The 15,515-nt window shown below is 40.8% G+C and overlaps 1 protein-coding gene across 1 annotated transcript; it reads right to left on the bottom strand.

The window, feature by feature from the left end:
- Window positions 1-289: 289 nt before the first annotated feature.
- On the bottom strand, window positions 290-15,133 carry LOC148032855 (U-box domain-containing protein 44-like). Its single transcript, XM_087683521.1, has 3 exons — window positions 12,799-15,133; window positions 2,432-2,735; window positions 290-2,188 (listed from the first exon to the last, which is right to left on the bottom strand). Exons 1-3 carry the CDS (start codon window positions 13,990-13,992, stop codon window positions 714-716), a joined length of 2,973 nt encoding a protein of 990 aa, XP_087539647.1. The 5' UTR covers window positions 13,993-15,133; the 3' UTR covers window positions 290-713.
- Between the last annotated feature and the right edge of the window lie 382 nt (window positions 15,134-15,515).

The raw sequence follows: 15,515 nt of genomic DNA, 5'->3' as shown, positions 1-15,515 counted from the left end.
GCAGGTAATAGGATTATGTGCACAGGGAGTGTCCTATTTTGGAGCTCATTGTTGCGGAAAAAGAGCTACATTTTGACCTCACAGCTACTCTACATCAGTCCAAGAACCTCAGTCCCCTGGAATCTTCTACACCATAAAAGCCAACATTTTTTCTTTCACATTTGAGTGCCATAACTTGCACCTGAACACCTTTCACTAGAATCAACGCAGTTGGATGTAAAACCTAGTTGCAGAGATTTTTTGACATAACCAGACAAAGACTGATGCTGAAGATGTAAATTCCGAAATTGTGGTTGAGTTCACTCTTGATTTACACTTAAAAGGCCCAATATTTTGTACATCTAGGTGTAAAAATCGTGTTTTTGAGCACTGGCTGAAGGTGCAGGTGTTGGCTGGGGAAACCAGAAATCTGAAAAGATTGCACTTCCAGCTCTACTGCTGAACTCAAAACTGTGAAAGAAGAGTGTTGTAAGAGAGGTAGACAAGAAGAAATGCTTAAAGAACTCACTAAATTCGGTGCTAACATACAACTGTAGAGCTGTAGAGATTAAATCAAGAATGTGTATAATAACAATATAATACAGATATAATAATTCTCCAGGTGCCATGGATCAGAGCAACCAACAGCAAGCTCCGATATGCAATATGTCTCGGGGAAGAGTGTCGCCAAAATCACAAGCACACCATGAGAAAAAAAACTGTATTTGAAATCATCATATGGATGTTTGTGTATAGACGGAATCCCTGGGCATCTCTTTCAGATGCATCAGAGCCCTTGCAGCTGACTTGCGAGCATCTGCAGTTCCTGTTGCAAGAATTGTGGCAAGGCTTGCTTTCGCAGACCTTGAGTACCGATCATCACGATACATCCTTACTTTAAATATGGTTTCCAGCATACCTGCTGCTTTTTCTGTCAATGAACTACTCTTGCCCACAATTGACACTAGGGTTGAAATTATGCCAGCCTTCACAAGCAAATCAACGCCCTGGAGCATGTTTTCTTTGTTTGACACCAAAGTGTTCAAGGTTTCTATAGCTTCTTCAGCTGTCTGTATACCCCCCTCCTTCACCAAATTGATGAGTGGAGCAACAGCCATTGCTTCAACAATACAGAATGTCCCTCTCACATTGCACTTTCCTGCATGCACCCTGCACAATTTGTACTTCTTGAAACCTAGATGAGCCAGTAATTTCTTGATGTATGACTGCCTCTCAGTAAGGCTGGGTGTGCATTTAGAAAAAAGGCCTAATGTCACACACACATGCTGCTTGGCCCGATCCGTACTAGAGCTGCTCCTTAGCACCTCAATCAACGCAGAGATAAGCCCTTGCCTGGAGAGGTTCACCTGAATGTTCAAATCCATTACTGCAGAATCACATAGGCCTGACAGAATTACAGCAGCAGATTCCTGCAGCTTTTCTTCTCCTTTTGCTCTCAAGTAGTGTAAGCAGGTCAATAGTAGCTGACTTTGAGCAATCAAAGCACCCTTCATTTCATTTAACTTGGAAAATCCAGCTAGGACGTTTAGCACCACTTCTTTATCTTCTTCTGCTGAACTTTCGTTAATCAGTCTTACAAGGAAATTTACCACATCTGTTGATGTCACAAGTGCTGGAAGAGTTTGCCTGTCTTCAGCAAGGTAGCAAAGAATGTGTAATAAGCTACGTCTACAACTGCTTGAAATCCCTTCCTTTCTCAGAAGAGTATATATGCTCGGCACCAACCTTAAGTCTACCACTGACGTACGTACTGTATGGCTATCCTTTGCCATGCATTGTAGAGTTCTTAAAGAGTATTCCTGCATTTCAGTGTCTTCTGATAACAACATTCCAAGCCTTTGTGTTATTGCACCTTCTTGATCTATTTCAGTAGCATTCTGGAAATCACTTGCCAAATTAGAAAGAGTGCCCATAATATCAACTCTCAACTGAGGCAGAGGAGTATCTAGCAGCTTAAGGAGAATTGAAATGGAACCAGCTTTTGCAATTTCTGTCTTGTTTGCATCAGTCGAAGAGAGTTGGAGCAAAGCAGCTGCAGCTGCCTGCTTGCTTTCATGTGGCCCATGTTGTAGCAAATCCAAAAGTGGAGGAACTACACCTGCTCTGACAAGGGCTGAACCACTATGGTCATTTAGCTCCAAAGACTCACAAATTGCAGTTGCCATTTTGAGTCGAGTTGCCTCTTTTCCTAAGACAGATTAGAAAAGAAGTCCAGTCGTGAAAAACATGACCAAGCACTTCAATCTTTAACCTCACATTTGGCCTCCATCCTTAACAACACAGAAGAATGGGACGTTGGGACAAACAGATTAGAAAAGAAGTCTAGTCGTGAAAAACATGACTAAGCACTTCAATCTTTAACCTCACATTTGGCCTCCATCCTTAACAACACAGAAGAATGGGACGTTGGGACAAACAGAATTTCACATACCAGAAGTCAAGGTGATGATCAAAGGACCAAAGATACTTGATTTAGCAGCTTCAATGATCACTGACTCATCATAAACACATAAGTTGTGTAACAATTTCTCTGCCAATAACTTCTGATCATTTTGACACAGGTTAAAAGCAGTCGCAATAATTAAAATCGATCCTTTTTCCGACAAAATAGCTCTTGCCCCAGTCTCAAATTTGGATATTTCCCAAAGAAGCTGAATTGGACCACCATTTTCCCCGGGGCTCTTCTGAAGTAGGCGTAATAACACAGGCATTGCCTCAGCTTCCAGGATAAAAAGCTGCACAATGAGCACAAAATCTGCATAAGATGAAGAGGTAATAGTGGGTTCAGAATATACGTCAAATACTTCATATTACTATAAACTATCTGAGTTCAACCAAAAGCAGGCATAAGATGATGCACCATATCTACATGAAACAGACTGACACGTTGCCTCTATTTTGGTGAAGAGAATGTACAAATCTGAGACTGACCAAGACCAAATAGTTATTTTCTCAAAATTTTCACCCTACTCTTTATAGCTGCTTACTGCCAACAAGTAGAAAATTGTTGGTAGGGATGATTTTTTGAGATGCATAACCCAATCTCAAAGAAGGTGGAATGTCAGCTCCATTCACAAATTAAGCAACATCATCATCCTCCCACCTCCATACAAAAACCTTTTCCTCATACATCTTCAGTGTCCATAGCTGGCCAACATATCATCCCATCTCAACCTATGTGATCAGCTTGTAGAAAAGTGCCCAAAAGTGAGGACTCAAAATCCATCACCTGTAAGATGCATTGCTGATACTTCAAAATTTGACAAACCTATCTGAGGGCCTGCATTGCAAGATCAGTGGCATTTTTACCCAGCATCTTTTGAACAATAACAGGATCCATTTAACATAATGTTCTTAATTTCTGGACCTGACTGCCAATGACCAACCAGCCATCACAGTAGAATACAATGGAAGCCCTGTAATTTATCCACTAGAGGCCTCATAGGGTATCCAGTAGGATAACTTGTGCACTTCCTTTTAAAAATCTTAAAAACGAAAACAATTTTCACAATGCCAATATGCACACAATTGCAAGTGCACAGTATAGAAGCAAAAGGAGTGTGAAATCAGAAACAGCCTGGAGTGTGGCATCCGGCTGCCCCACAGCCATATAAAGTGGCCGACAGCAATCCATGATGTAAAACTGGCCAACTGGGCCTGTAAAGTGGCCGCCTGCATGAAATGCTCTGAATTTGTAGGTAAAATTCTTCAGCAAATGAGCCAAGGAAGTCCTGACTGACTGCCGTTTCAGAACCAAAGGGGGGCTACCCAACAAGTGCGGAGTTATTCAAAGGTGGAAAAGGATGTTTTCTAAGCAAACCTGGAATTCCATGCCATTATGCACTGCAAGGTCCCCATTCTTCCAGCTCTTCTCTAGGATCAAAAGCTCGAAGGAGAAAACTACAACATCTGGCGAGTGATGATGGAGGAGATCTTAGAGTTATATAATCTGGCATAGCTTGTGATTGAAGCCATTGACCATCCGGTGGTCAAAGAGTCTTTGACCCTTTCTCAACCCAATAAATTGTAGTTGGAGAAGGCCCAAGCACATTGGGACAAGTTGAATGCTCACATTCACTCGTTCTTATTCCTCTCATGTACATTGGCCATCACTACTCACATAAAACATATGACCAGCGTCCATCAAATATGGCTGCATCCTGATCAGCTATATAATAGGATGATGAAATTCCTCTCATGTACACCGGCCATCACTGCTTACATCAAGCATATGACCGGTGTCCATCAGATATGGCTGCATCTTGATCAGCTATATAATAGGATGATGAAATTGGCCTTCCGAAGCCCAAAGGGCAGTAGACTGCATTTTATCAAACACTTAATTCAGTTTAACAGTAAATTCAGCAAGAAACTTTCACACACAAGTGGAGCTAGAGTGATGTTGCACCACACGACACCTGTTGGTGCCCCAAAGGTATCAGAAGTGGATGTAGAGATGGAAGATGTAAATCTGTTGTAATGGACTGCACAACACAAGAGAGAAGAGAAAAGAGAAACACTACAAAAGAAAAGAATACTGCAAAGAGAACTCAGAAGAATGCTTGGGAAATGGAATCCATATACCAAGACAAGAGAGTACAAAAATAATACTAAGTCGTGGGCTGTGTGGGCACTAGCACCGGATCCCTCTCTCTGACGGAATTGATTGTAGGAGTAAGCAATGGGAAAACTTAGGAAGAGGAAGCCCCAAACTATAAATATGCAAATCAATATGATCAGATCAGCCAATTACAAGAGCCCCCCAAATAAAGTCCGCCAACATCAAAAGAATGTATAATCAGCCATATACATGCCTCAATAAAACAAGAGCCACCAGGTCAACATTAGAAAGAAATGTGCCCAACCCATGACTCATGCACAAACTCACACATGAACGGACAATATCCAACAGCACCCTCCCTCAATTTATGTGTGCTCTGCGAGAATGGTTCATCATAGTACATACAACAAAGACACTCACATAGGACCATCGTTACCCAAGCAATGGGTGTATTGGCCACCATCAAGGTGCCTCAAAAAGAACTTGATGTTAATGTCAATTATACAAACTCTTGAAAATAGAAAGGAATTAACACACACACACACACACACACACACACACACACACACACACACACACACACACACACACACACACACACACACACACACACACACACACACACACCACCCATATCCAACAACAACCATTCTTAGGAACAGTAACCAAATCATGTAACTATGCTAATGTCTCTCTCAAGCTACTATGACCTCAGTGCTCACCCAGTGATTCTTCAATAATGGCTGGTCAATGAGTCAACGAAAACCCCTCATTGGATGCTATACACATGTATAATAGTATAGATGAGGCCTAATTGCCCCACTTCCATCACCCTCTCACGCTCCCTCTCTAGCAATAGAAAGTTGTGAGAAATGGCCCGCATCACCTTCTATCACTTAACTAACTTGCATTTCACATGTGTACCTCACATGTGCACAACTTAATAATACCAAAGCTAAGCATTAACAATACATGTCCTCTTGAGAGCCTGTCCTAGAGAGCTACCCAAGTTTGCAGAAGCACCTAAACAAGGATTCATAACAGGTTAGGGATGAGGGATACTAAAGAACTCCAGAAGGTCAAAGATGTTGAGGATGGTCTCAATTTTGCACTATCATATGGGATAATATTGTCCCATCCAACTTTTGATCAAGGGCGAGTTTGGGAAGAATGGGGTACATGAACCTGTGGAGCTATGATAGAGACACAAGGTATGAACGTCTTTGACAATGAAAAAAAAGGGGAAACGTGAATAGAAGATGGACAAGAGGGAGGGGTCATGGTCCACATCTCAATCTATGTCACAATTATGTCAGTCTTGAAGTTGATCCTTGTGATCCTGAACCTGTGGAGCCATGAGAGAGACATGAGGTACAAATGTCTTTAACAAAGAAGGGGAAGAGGAAGCATGAATAAAAAGTGGACTGGAGGGGGGCCGATCAGAATCCGCATCTCGATCCATCTCACAATCACGTCGGTCTTCGCACAGACCCTTGTGATCATGGTCTTCATGGCTATCCTACCAAACTAGGTGTCCTTGCCGTCTTGATCCGTCTCTCAATCCACACAATCTTGTCAATCATACCAATTTGCAACCTCGATTTTCAACCTGTAAATACACTTTGTTTGCTATGATGATGATTGTTGCAAGGCTGTGTTTTGTTGTCAATGACCTGCTGTTGATGATAACAAGCTGTAACTTGATGACAACCACCTACAAATGATGACATTGTGGCTGCCTTTTGATGATGACCACTACTACACCTTCAATTGGATGTTGCCTTGCTAAGCAATTGAACAACACTTGGCTATGATACAATGTGAAGCAATGAACACGGTGGGGATGGAGAGAGAGAGAGAGAGAGAGAGAGAGAGAGAGAGAGGAAGAATGCAAGAACAATGAAGGAACCAAGACTGAAACTGCAAAAGCAGTAATGAAGCAAGTACAAGCAGCCCCTGTGAGAGTGCCAAAACACATAATTGAGGTCACTAGATGAAAGGCAGATGACGAAGACTGCACGGGGGTGATGAAGGGAATGGACAAAAGCTAGCAACGTAAGGAGCCATAGCTGAGGAAGCCTATTTATAGGAGCAGCATGCTCAAAATAGGCAAATGCTGCCCAAAATGAGCCAACCTGCAGCAGCCCACCAAAACTGTATGATTGTTGATGTCAAATCTGGCCAACTGAAGATTGCCCACCACACCTAGCTGCCACATGGCAATGTGCCTCAAAGATGATGAACAGAACAAGATGGAAATGCAGTAAATACAGAGCCTGCAACCAGCCTTCCTTCTCAGATAAGGTGGTAAATAACCTAATTTAACACTAATTACAACAAGCATAAAATTCATAAAATTCACATAAACTGAAAATACACACTTTACCACTTAAATCTTGGAGATTGGACACCCTGTTGGCCCCAAAACTGGTGACCCTTGCGGTATTTCTTTATCTTATGTTTCAAATGTAAGGAGTACAACTGAGATCCTCTCACCTCCTCTGCTAATCCAAGTGCCCCTTGTTGTCAAAACTTACCAACAAGCCTCCAAACCAATTTGTCCCTTGGTTTGCTTGGAGATTGGCCTTCACTTTGCTCCTTGAAAGACAAATTCAGCCCCAAATATGATATTCATTGGTTGGCCTCTTGAATATCCCTTAAATTCCTCAATTTCACCTACTGGATTTCAAGTCCTAGGCTCTCAATTCTAAGTATGCATCTCGAGGCAGCTATAAAAATCCTAATTTCTATTGTAAATTAGAGTTTACAATAGAGATTGGCTGAAATCTCTTCCTCTGATGGCTCAAACTGCTGAAAAATGCTGAGATAACTTGAGAAATGGTTAGGGATGAGAGAAAATTTTCAAAGTTTCATCGCGAGAAACATTGAAAAGCTATTGTTGCTCTACTCAAGCAGCCATGAAAGCTGTCACCTACAGCTTAGGACTACCAGAAATACTGCTGCCCCCTCCTGTATGCTATCATATGCACCAAAAAGACCTTGGGCTACTGTCACTTGCTCCTGCAAGGCTCCAAACTGTTGTCACATGTTGTAGGACTGATTCTTATCGTGGCTACAAATCATATCACCAACTCCTGAAAATGTTTTTCCCACTTGCATAAGCAAATTTTGCCAACAAATGACAGCCTTCTAATCCCATTTTCTAGCATTATCCGACTTATTAGAATATTGATTCTGAATATTAATTTAATAATTATTCTAAGGCTCATAAAACTAATCTCACCAGTCAATAATTAAATTGGCTAGACCAATTTGTCTTCCAAGTATCCTTGGATAGTTATTAACCCTTTGACTAGGCATTAATTAATTTAATTAATGCCTAGTCTCTAATATCACCACTAACATTCATGGCCAATAAATTGGTCTAGGCTCAAATCTAACACCGAATACCACCTCGTACCTGTCAAATATAACTTATTACAACTTTTGCCTTTGGCACGCACTGCATCCTTGAGGTCGTTAGTATGTTATATGAAATAACTACCATGTACATTGCATGTGCTAACAACCTTGCGCATTTGATTAATATCTTAGTCAAATGTTATCGACAAGATTAGAGCATCTCAAAATTTCACATCCCTATGACAAACCTTCCCCTTGAAATCCTTACAATCGTACTACATTGTGCTGAAGGAAAAATATATTGCACTGGAATTTTCGTAAGGCATCACGGTCACAACATTGGCCACTGTTGTCTAACTATGTCATATGCCTCAAACTTGCAGAAAATTTTGAGCCAACATATACTTAACATAAAACTAAAAATGAGTCCACAACTGTTGCTAGAAACCCGTTGGATACATCCATAACTCATGTTTCTCAACTATTCTGACTTTAGAACCACAATAAATTATATTTTCAGCATAAACCATAGCTAAAACTCTCAATGGCATTTACTAACATCCTGCCATCCATGGAATCAACTATAAACCATTGAAAACTTAGCATAATCTGATCATAAACTAATCACTTTCTATGCCCTAAACTTGCTGAAAATTTTGAGCCAACATATACTTAACATAAAACTGAGAATTAGTCCAAAACTGTTGCTAAAAACCCATTGGATACATCCATAACTCCTGTTTCTCTATTGTTCTAACTTCAAAACCACAGTAAAGCATATTTTCAGCATAAACCATAGTTGAAACTCTCAATGGCATTTACTAACATGCTGCTATCCATGAAACAAACTATAAACCATTGAAAACTGAGCATAATCTGATCATTTACTGATTTGAGAACCAACCACAAACTATTGCAATGTGACCCCAAACTAATCACAAACCAATTGCAAAAACTGATCAATATAACTAATGCAAAACTGATCCCAAAAGTGACCATAAATGGTTCTCAAATTGATCAAAAACTAAGTTGAAATTGATCAACATTTTTTCTTAAGCCGAGGCCAAAACTCATGTCAAACTGATCATAAAATGATGCAAAAGTATAGTTTCAATGTCTGGGTGAAACTCATATTCATCTGCATGCATCTCACAATGACTAGTACACTAAGTAGTGATCTCATGGCAAACATACTATCAACACAGTATCTTGGATGCATGTTAAATACATCCAAGATCCACTACATACAAGAGTTGTCCACAACTAGAGGAGTGGAAGTGCTACCTCTTCCTTGAGTATCAAGTAATACTCTAGATCACTGCTCTGTTGAACTTGATTGAGCTAGAACCAAAGTTTTCTCTAACTGAAAGGCATCTAAGTAAAGTTGCAACAACTAAGGACGGTCTACCAAGTCATCCTCTTCCATCCATTTTGCATCTATTAGTGAAACAATATGAAAGCTTCACCAAGCATATGGAAACTTTACCTCTAACTTTACTTGCCTCAAAACCTCCACCAAGTTCTAGGTATTTCTTCCCCTTAAGCATTGCAATGATTTAGACTTTCACGTTGCTGCAATTTCAACTTAACTAATATGCAACTTTACATCCAGTTGACTAGCCCCTAATGTGTACCTAACATGCTAGGAGCTCCAGATGCATTAGAAAACATTCTTGTTTGCATACTTTGGACCATTGCAATGTGACTGTGCATAGGAATTAGCATACTACTAGCCATACCAAGATACATTTTCCCATACATTGCATGCATTACTAGCAACATGTTTCTTCATGACCAACACTATACGGAGCATTCGCATAACTAGCATCAATACCATGAGTCCCAAATACAATGGGTTGCATATATGCATTGCCAAATTGCCACCTTGTGCCCCAGCATCATGCCAACATTGTTATACATGGGGTTATGCATATTACCATCCATACCCGAATACATTGAACCTTGCACACCACACATTGATTGTTGCATCTCATAAGGAGTTGTGTCATACATCTCCGTATCAGTCCCGAGCCCACCATAGCATGAAAACCAATGCCATCACCAAAGTATCCCAGTTGCCCTATCATTGCATACAAGCCTTGCTGTCCAAAAAGCATTGGATTGGCACTTCCAAGTTGGCCTTACATATGCATCAATTGCCCCACATTGGCACCATTTGCTTATGCTCATTACCCACATTTTGAACATAATGTTACTGTATTGGCGCTTCCTTCGGTGCAACTTGTTGTCCCGAAGTTCTTGAAAACAATTTCCTCTTCTTGCCTTTATTGCCCTCCTTTAAAGGGTTCAAAAAGCACATTAAATGAGGATTATTTCCCAATTGCATAGACATTTTAGCTATTGTTCTCAGTTGATCTTAAATTGGTTATCTAATTTATCTTCCTCTTACTGATCATCAACTTCTAAAGGCCTAGAAAGGCCTACATTTTAATCTAAACCAATATTATCAGCTTGTTGTCCATGCTCTGAGCCTTGTCTAAGATCAGGCATTACATTTCCTTCATTCCCGTGTGAATGTTCATATTGAGAGACATCATCACAGCTTAATTGTATCTCACTATATGAAGACATTGTTGTAATTACTTAGTTGAGAGCAAAAATCAATACTAGCACAAAGCTTTGGCTTGCAATCCGGTGCTTTGGGCCCACCAAATCAAGGGATTGAGTGGTATCACACCAATGGAAGCATGAAACCAGCCTTCCTTCTTGGATGGAATGGTAAATAACCTAATTTAACACTAATTACAGCAAGCATAAAATTCACATAAACTGAAAATGCACACTTTACCACTTAAATCTTAGATATTAGACACCCTGTTGGCCCCAAAACTAGCACCCTTTGCAGTATTTCTTTATCTTATATTGTAAATGGAAAGAGTACAACTGAGATATTCTCACCTCCTTTGCTAATCCAAGTGCCTCTTGTTGTTGTCAAAACTGACCAGCAAGCCTCCAAACTAATTTGCCCTTTGGTTTGCTTGGGGACCCTACTTCTTGAAAGACAAATTCAGTCCCAAATATGATATTGGTTGGCTGGTCTCTTGAATCTCCCTTAAATTCCTCAATTTTCTGCTAGAATTTAAGTTCTAGACCCTCAATTTTGAGCGCGCATCCTAAGGTCATTGTAGAAACCCTAATTTTTGTTGTAAACCTTAGATTGACTAAAATCTCTTCCTCTAATGGCTCAAACTGCTAGAAAATGCTAACTTGAGAAATGGTTGGGGGATGAGAGAGAATGCTGTAGAGAGAGAAATTTCAAAGTTTCATCAAGAGAAACGCTAAAAAGCTATTGGTGCCCTACCCAAACAACAATAGAAGCTGCCACCTACAACTTAGAACCTTGGGCTGTAGGTAACGGCTTTCAAGAGTAGGTGACAGTAGCCCAAGGTCTTTTTGGTATATATAAATGTCTAGTCTCTAATGTTACCATTGACATTAATGGCCAAAAATTTGATCTAGGCCCAAATCAAACATAACTTATTACAACTTTTGCCTTTGGTATCCCCACTGCATCCTCAAGGTCTTTGACTTGTTACCATGAAATAACTACCATGTGCATCACATATACTAACAACCTTGCACATTTTATTAATATCTTAATCAAATGTTATCGGCAAGTTTAAAGCATCTCAAATTTTCACGTCTCCATCCCAAATGGCTATCTTCTGCAGCAATTTGCTATTCTCTTATCAAAAAGTGAACCAACAACTTTCTCTTTTCCTCTCCCAAGCTGTAAACTAACTGAATGGCTGAGACCCAGTCAAATGTTTTCTCAGTTTACATGGGCATTTTTACCAAGTGGCAACCTTTTAAACCCATTTTTCAACATTATCCAACCATTTAATTAATTTTCAGAATTACATAATCCCAAAAATTAATTTAGCCCTTCTAACCCTACCCAAAATTAAATGTGCTCATCCATAATTAAATTGACTATGCATTTGCAACCTAGAGTGGTTCCCGACCCTTAGATTCATTAATTAACTAATTAATGCTAGTCCCTAGTGTCACCACAGACACTTATTAGCCAAACCATTGCCCTAGGATCAAATCTGATGCCAACTGACCAACTAAACCTAGTCGATATAACTTATCACAACTTTTGCCTTTGAAACCCACTACATACTTGGGGTACTTGGCCTGTTACTATGGAATATCTACAATGCGCATCACATGTGCTTAAACAGCCTTGCACATTTGATTAATAACTTGATCAACTGTTATCGGCGAGATTAGAGCATCTCAAAATTTCACATCCCCGTGATAGAACCTAATGAATTAATGAATAGATACAGTGTCAAAGCTCCCATGTCTCTGTCAAACTCTAATGGAGCTCACCCCCAGGAGGTGACAGCAGAAATACACTGACTACTAACAATACAGATGCTATGTAAGAACCACAAATTACAATGCCTGCAATCCAGGCTTGCCAATGAGGATGGAGGGACCTTTACATAAGTGAACTAAGAATGGCAACCAAAGTAGAAACATCAGGCTGGGGCAAATGAGCCAAATAAGAAATAGCCATGCATGCAAAACATGAACAATACTGAAAGGGAAGATACAGGCAAAGATACTTCAGAAGATGCTTCTTGTGTAAGCTTTCGGTTAATCAAAATACAAGCATCAGAAAGCATAAATGTTGCTCCCAGCTCTTTTGTTCATGGACACATAGTTATCCATTTTGAGTGTACATCCAAAGTGCGCCCAGAACAGGCATTAATGCAAAAGTGATTTAGTAGCGAAGCTGTGGAACATGCACTAGTTTAACATTTACAAACTGCAACAGAAACACACTACACATGTGACTACTCAACTCCATGATTTGTAGACCTCAGACAAAAGTTGCTTACTTTATAGTCATCTCCAAGAAGAGCAATGTGGTAAAGAATACGTAGGATTTTCTCCCTGATTGGAGCTGAAGATGGCTTGAGAACTGTGATCAAAGGCTGTAGACCTCTGAAAGAAACCAGCAGCCGTCTATACTCTGGGCCACTATCCAGTATTGACTTGATTGTATTGATTTGTGACTCTAACTCTGATCCAGAACTTGAAGCTGTCAAGCCTCGCAAGGCATTAATCAGTTGTCCTTTCTGCATGCTACTAAAATATTCATTTATAGCCTGCTGGAGCATTACATTTGGTATCAGCTCCAAACTCTGTAACTCCTGCCCAGTATCTGGGCAGGTCCTGTGGCCCCTTTGGAACCATTCTAGTATAGCCAGTCTTTCATAAGAATGGCCCTGCTCAACCATTACCGGTTCTCGCATAATTTCTCTGGTTATTGGACAGAAAAATGACTCTGGGATATCATTTGAACCACGAAGATCATAATCTCCAAGTACCAGCTTTAGTTTGTCATCAAATACCTCTGCAGGAGTAAGGAGAGCACAGAGTTGTTGTAGTTCCGCAATGTCAGCTTCATCTCCTTCTGACTCAGCTGTCTTAAGATCTCCCCTCAGCTCCAGCAACAACTCCCCTGCATCAGAAACTGGCACACTCAGTTGCTTTGCTATCCTGTGCAACAATTCTGTTGCTGCATACTCATCCAATTTGCTCTGAAGAAGGCTGGATGCTATATCCCTTGCAAGTTCAACAAAGCCAGACTCTTGAGAGAAAGCTGGAGATCTGAACTTTTCGACAATTTCAAGCAGTCCTTCCTTGCAACCACATGAAACCTCAAAAGTTTCAAGGATAGATGTAACACATTCTGCAAGTTGCTTGAAGAATGTAGTCATTTCCTTGACCACATCAGCATTATGGCATAGCATATAGATTCTGCTTCTAGTCACACAGGTTCTGGTGAAGGTGTTCAGACTTTCAATAACATTGGTCAAACGTTGCATAGCAGGCCAAGAACAGTTAGCTGCTAGAAACTCCTGTTGCCTATTCAAGTCATCAAGGAGAGGACGCAGCTCGGTGACACAGTATGCCAGCATAAAGAAATTAGCTTTGTCAATTTTCATCTGTGTGGCAGCTTTCTTTGTGTCATCAATAAGCTTCAGGGATTTCAGCACCAGGGCTGATGACTCTTGTTCCATTTTCATGATTGATGGATTCACCTACTTGCAGGGTGCTGCTCATCCAGGCAGGTGCCAATGCTGTTTCATGCAGCAAAACCAGGTATCAATGAGCAATAACTACAAAGACAATGAATCGCAAGAGCCTGACACCAATTTTTCTGCTGCTGGAAAGGTTGTCACCACAGGACATCAGTTATGCTGTTTTTGGGCATGCCACATCCAGAATCTCAATCTGATGTATCACAACAGGGTGAAGGTTTAACTGCAAAAAACCTGTGCATGGTGCACAATACCAGCTCAAACTTCTCTGATTTGTATCAACGATTGAGCACTGTGTCAATGGAGGCCCTGATTGGCATAATCATGGACTTACAGTTTATGATTGAAGGCTTGGGGGAAGCTTAAGCTGCCAAATTGTCTGCGGTGCCCCTGGCCTCTGCATCAAGGTAAGTGTTGTTGATGCGTATCTGCTGAATTATCTTCTTGCACTTCTTCTTCACCAGAATAGAATACTTAGGTGCTGCCGCCAGCCTCTGGATCAAGCTATTAGCTGAAATGTCTTCTTCTTCTTCTTACCAGTACAAAATCCTTCTTGCACTCCTTCTTCACCGGAATAGAATACTTGGGAGCTGCCGCCAGCCTCTGGATCAAGCAGCCTCTGTATCAAGCTATCAGCTGAAATGTCTTCTTCTCCTTCTTAACAGAACAAAATCCTTCTTGCACTTCTCCTTCACCAGAATAGAATACTTGGGTGCTGCCCTTAGCCTCTGGATCAAGCTATCAGCTGGAATGTCTTCTTCTTCTTCTTCTTACCAGAACAAAATCCTTCTTGCACTGCTTCTTCACCAGAATAGAATACTTAGGTGCTGCCCCCAGCCACACTGGATCAAGCTATCGGCTGAAATGCGTGCTTCTTCTTCTTACCAGAATAAAATCCTTAACTGCAATTCTGAGGAAGCCCCTTGGGAACTGTAGAAAGTCCTGCTGCAATCCACCTTTTCTCTTCTCATCTTTCTCGTGATCTGAGCCACGCTTGTGATCTGCTGTGATGATCTCCTGTGAAGAACAAAAGGGGAAAACAATCGAGATAATGGAAAGAGAGTGTGTATATGTGCAGTAATCATGGAGGGCATCGGAGGCTCAGATAGAGAAAGGGCACTCAAAGACCGGGGGCTGGGGGGGGGAGGGTCAAAAAAATTAGTCAAACTACTCTTTTGAAAACCGGGGAGTGGTGTCGTCTCTGATTTGAAGTGTGGAGTCTGGACTTCTATTATTTACAAGACCACAAGACTCTCTTGCTTGTACGAGAGTCGAGACCCAAGAGATCAAACGGTCAAACCTCCATATTTAAAACCTTAAAGGGTCCTATATGCATTCTTCCAATGCCTCTCTTGTTCTAATGTATGTCTTGGGGAAGGACAAACCTCCATAAACCGCTTTCGCGGGATTCATTGGACAGATGTGTTTGTTTCATCCTAGAACCACTTCAAAATTTCACAGGAGCCTCCTTAAAATCTCTACTATTAGTTAAGGGGAGGTGGGGGCGG

This window comes from Lygodium microphyllum, chromosome 8, assembly GCF_053477565.2.
Source record: "Lygodium microphyllum isolate KBCC chromosome 8, Lygodium_microphyllum_v1.1.10, whole genome shotgun sequence".
In the NCBI taxonomy this organism is placed as follows: Eukaryota; Viridiplantae; Streptophyta; class Polypodiopsida; order Schizaeales; family Lygodiaceae; genus Lygodium; species Lygodium microphyllum.
The sequence above is the reverse complement of the archived record's forward strand: the minus strand, read 5'-3'. Positions and strand labels throughout refer to the sequence as shown.

Coding starts and splice junctions, on each gene's coding strand:
- LOC148032855 (XM_087683521.1), bottom strand. CDS start 13,992: ATGAAAATGGAACAAGAGTCATCAGCCCTGGTGCTGAAATCCCTGAAG. Junction 2,736..12,798: donor TTCTTGGAGATGACTATAAA/GTAAGCAACTTT, acceptor CTCATTGTGCAG/CTTTTTATCCTGGAAGCTGA. Junction 2,189..2,431: donor GATCATCACCTTGACTTCTG/GTATGTGAAATT, acceptor AATCTGTCTTAG/GAAAAGAGGCAACTCGACTC.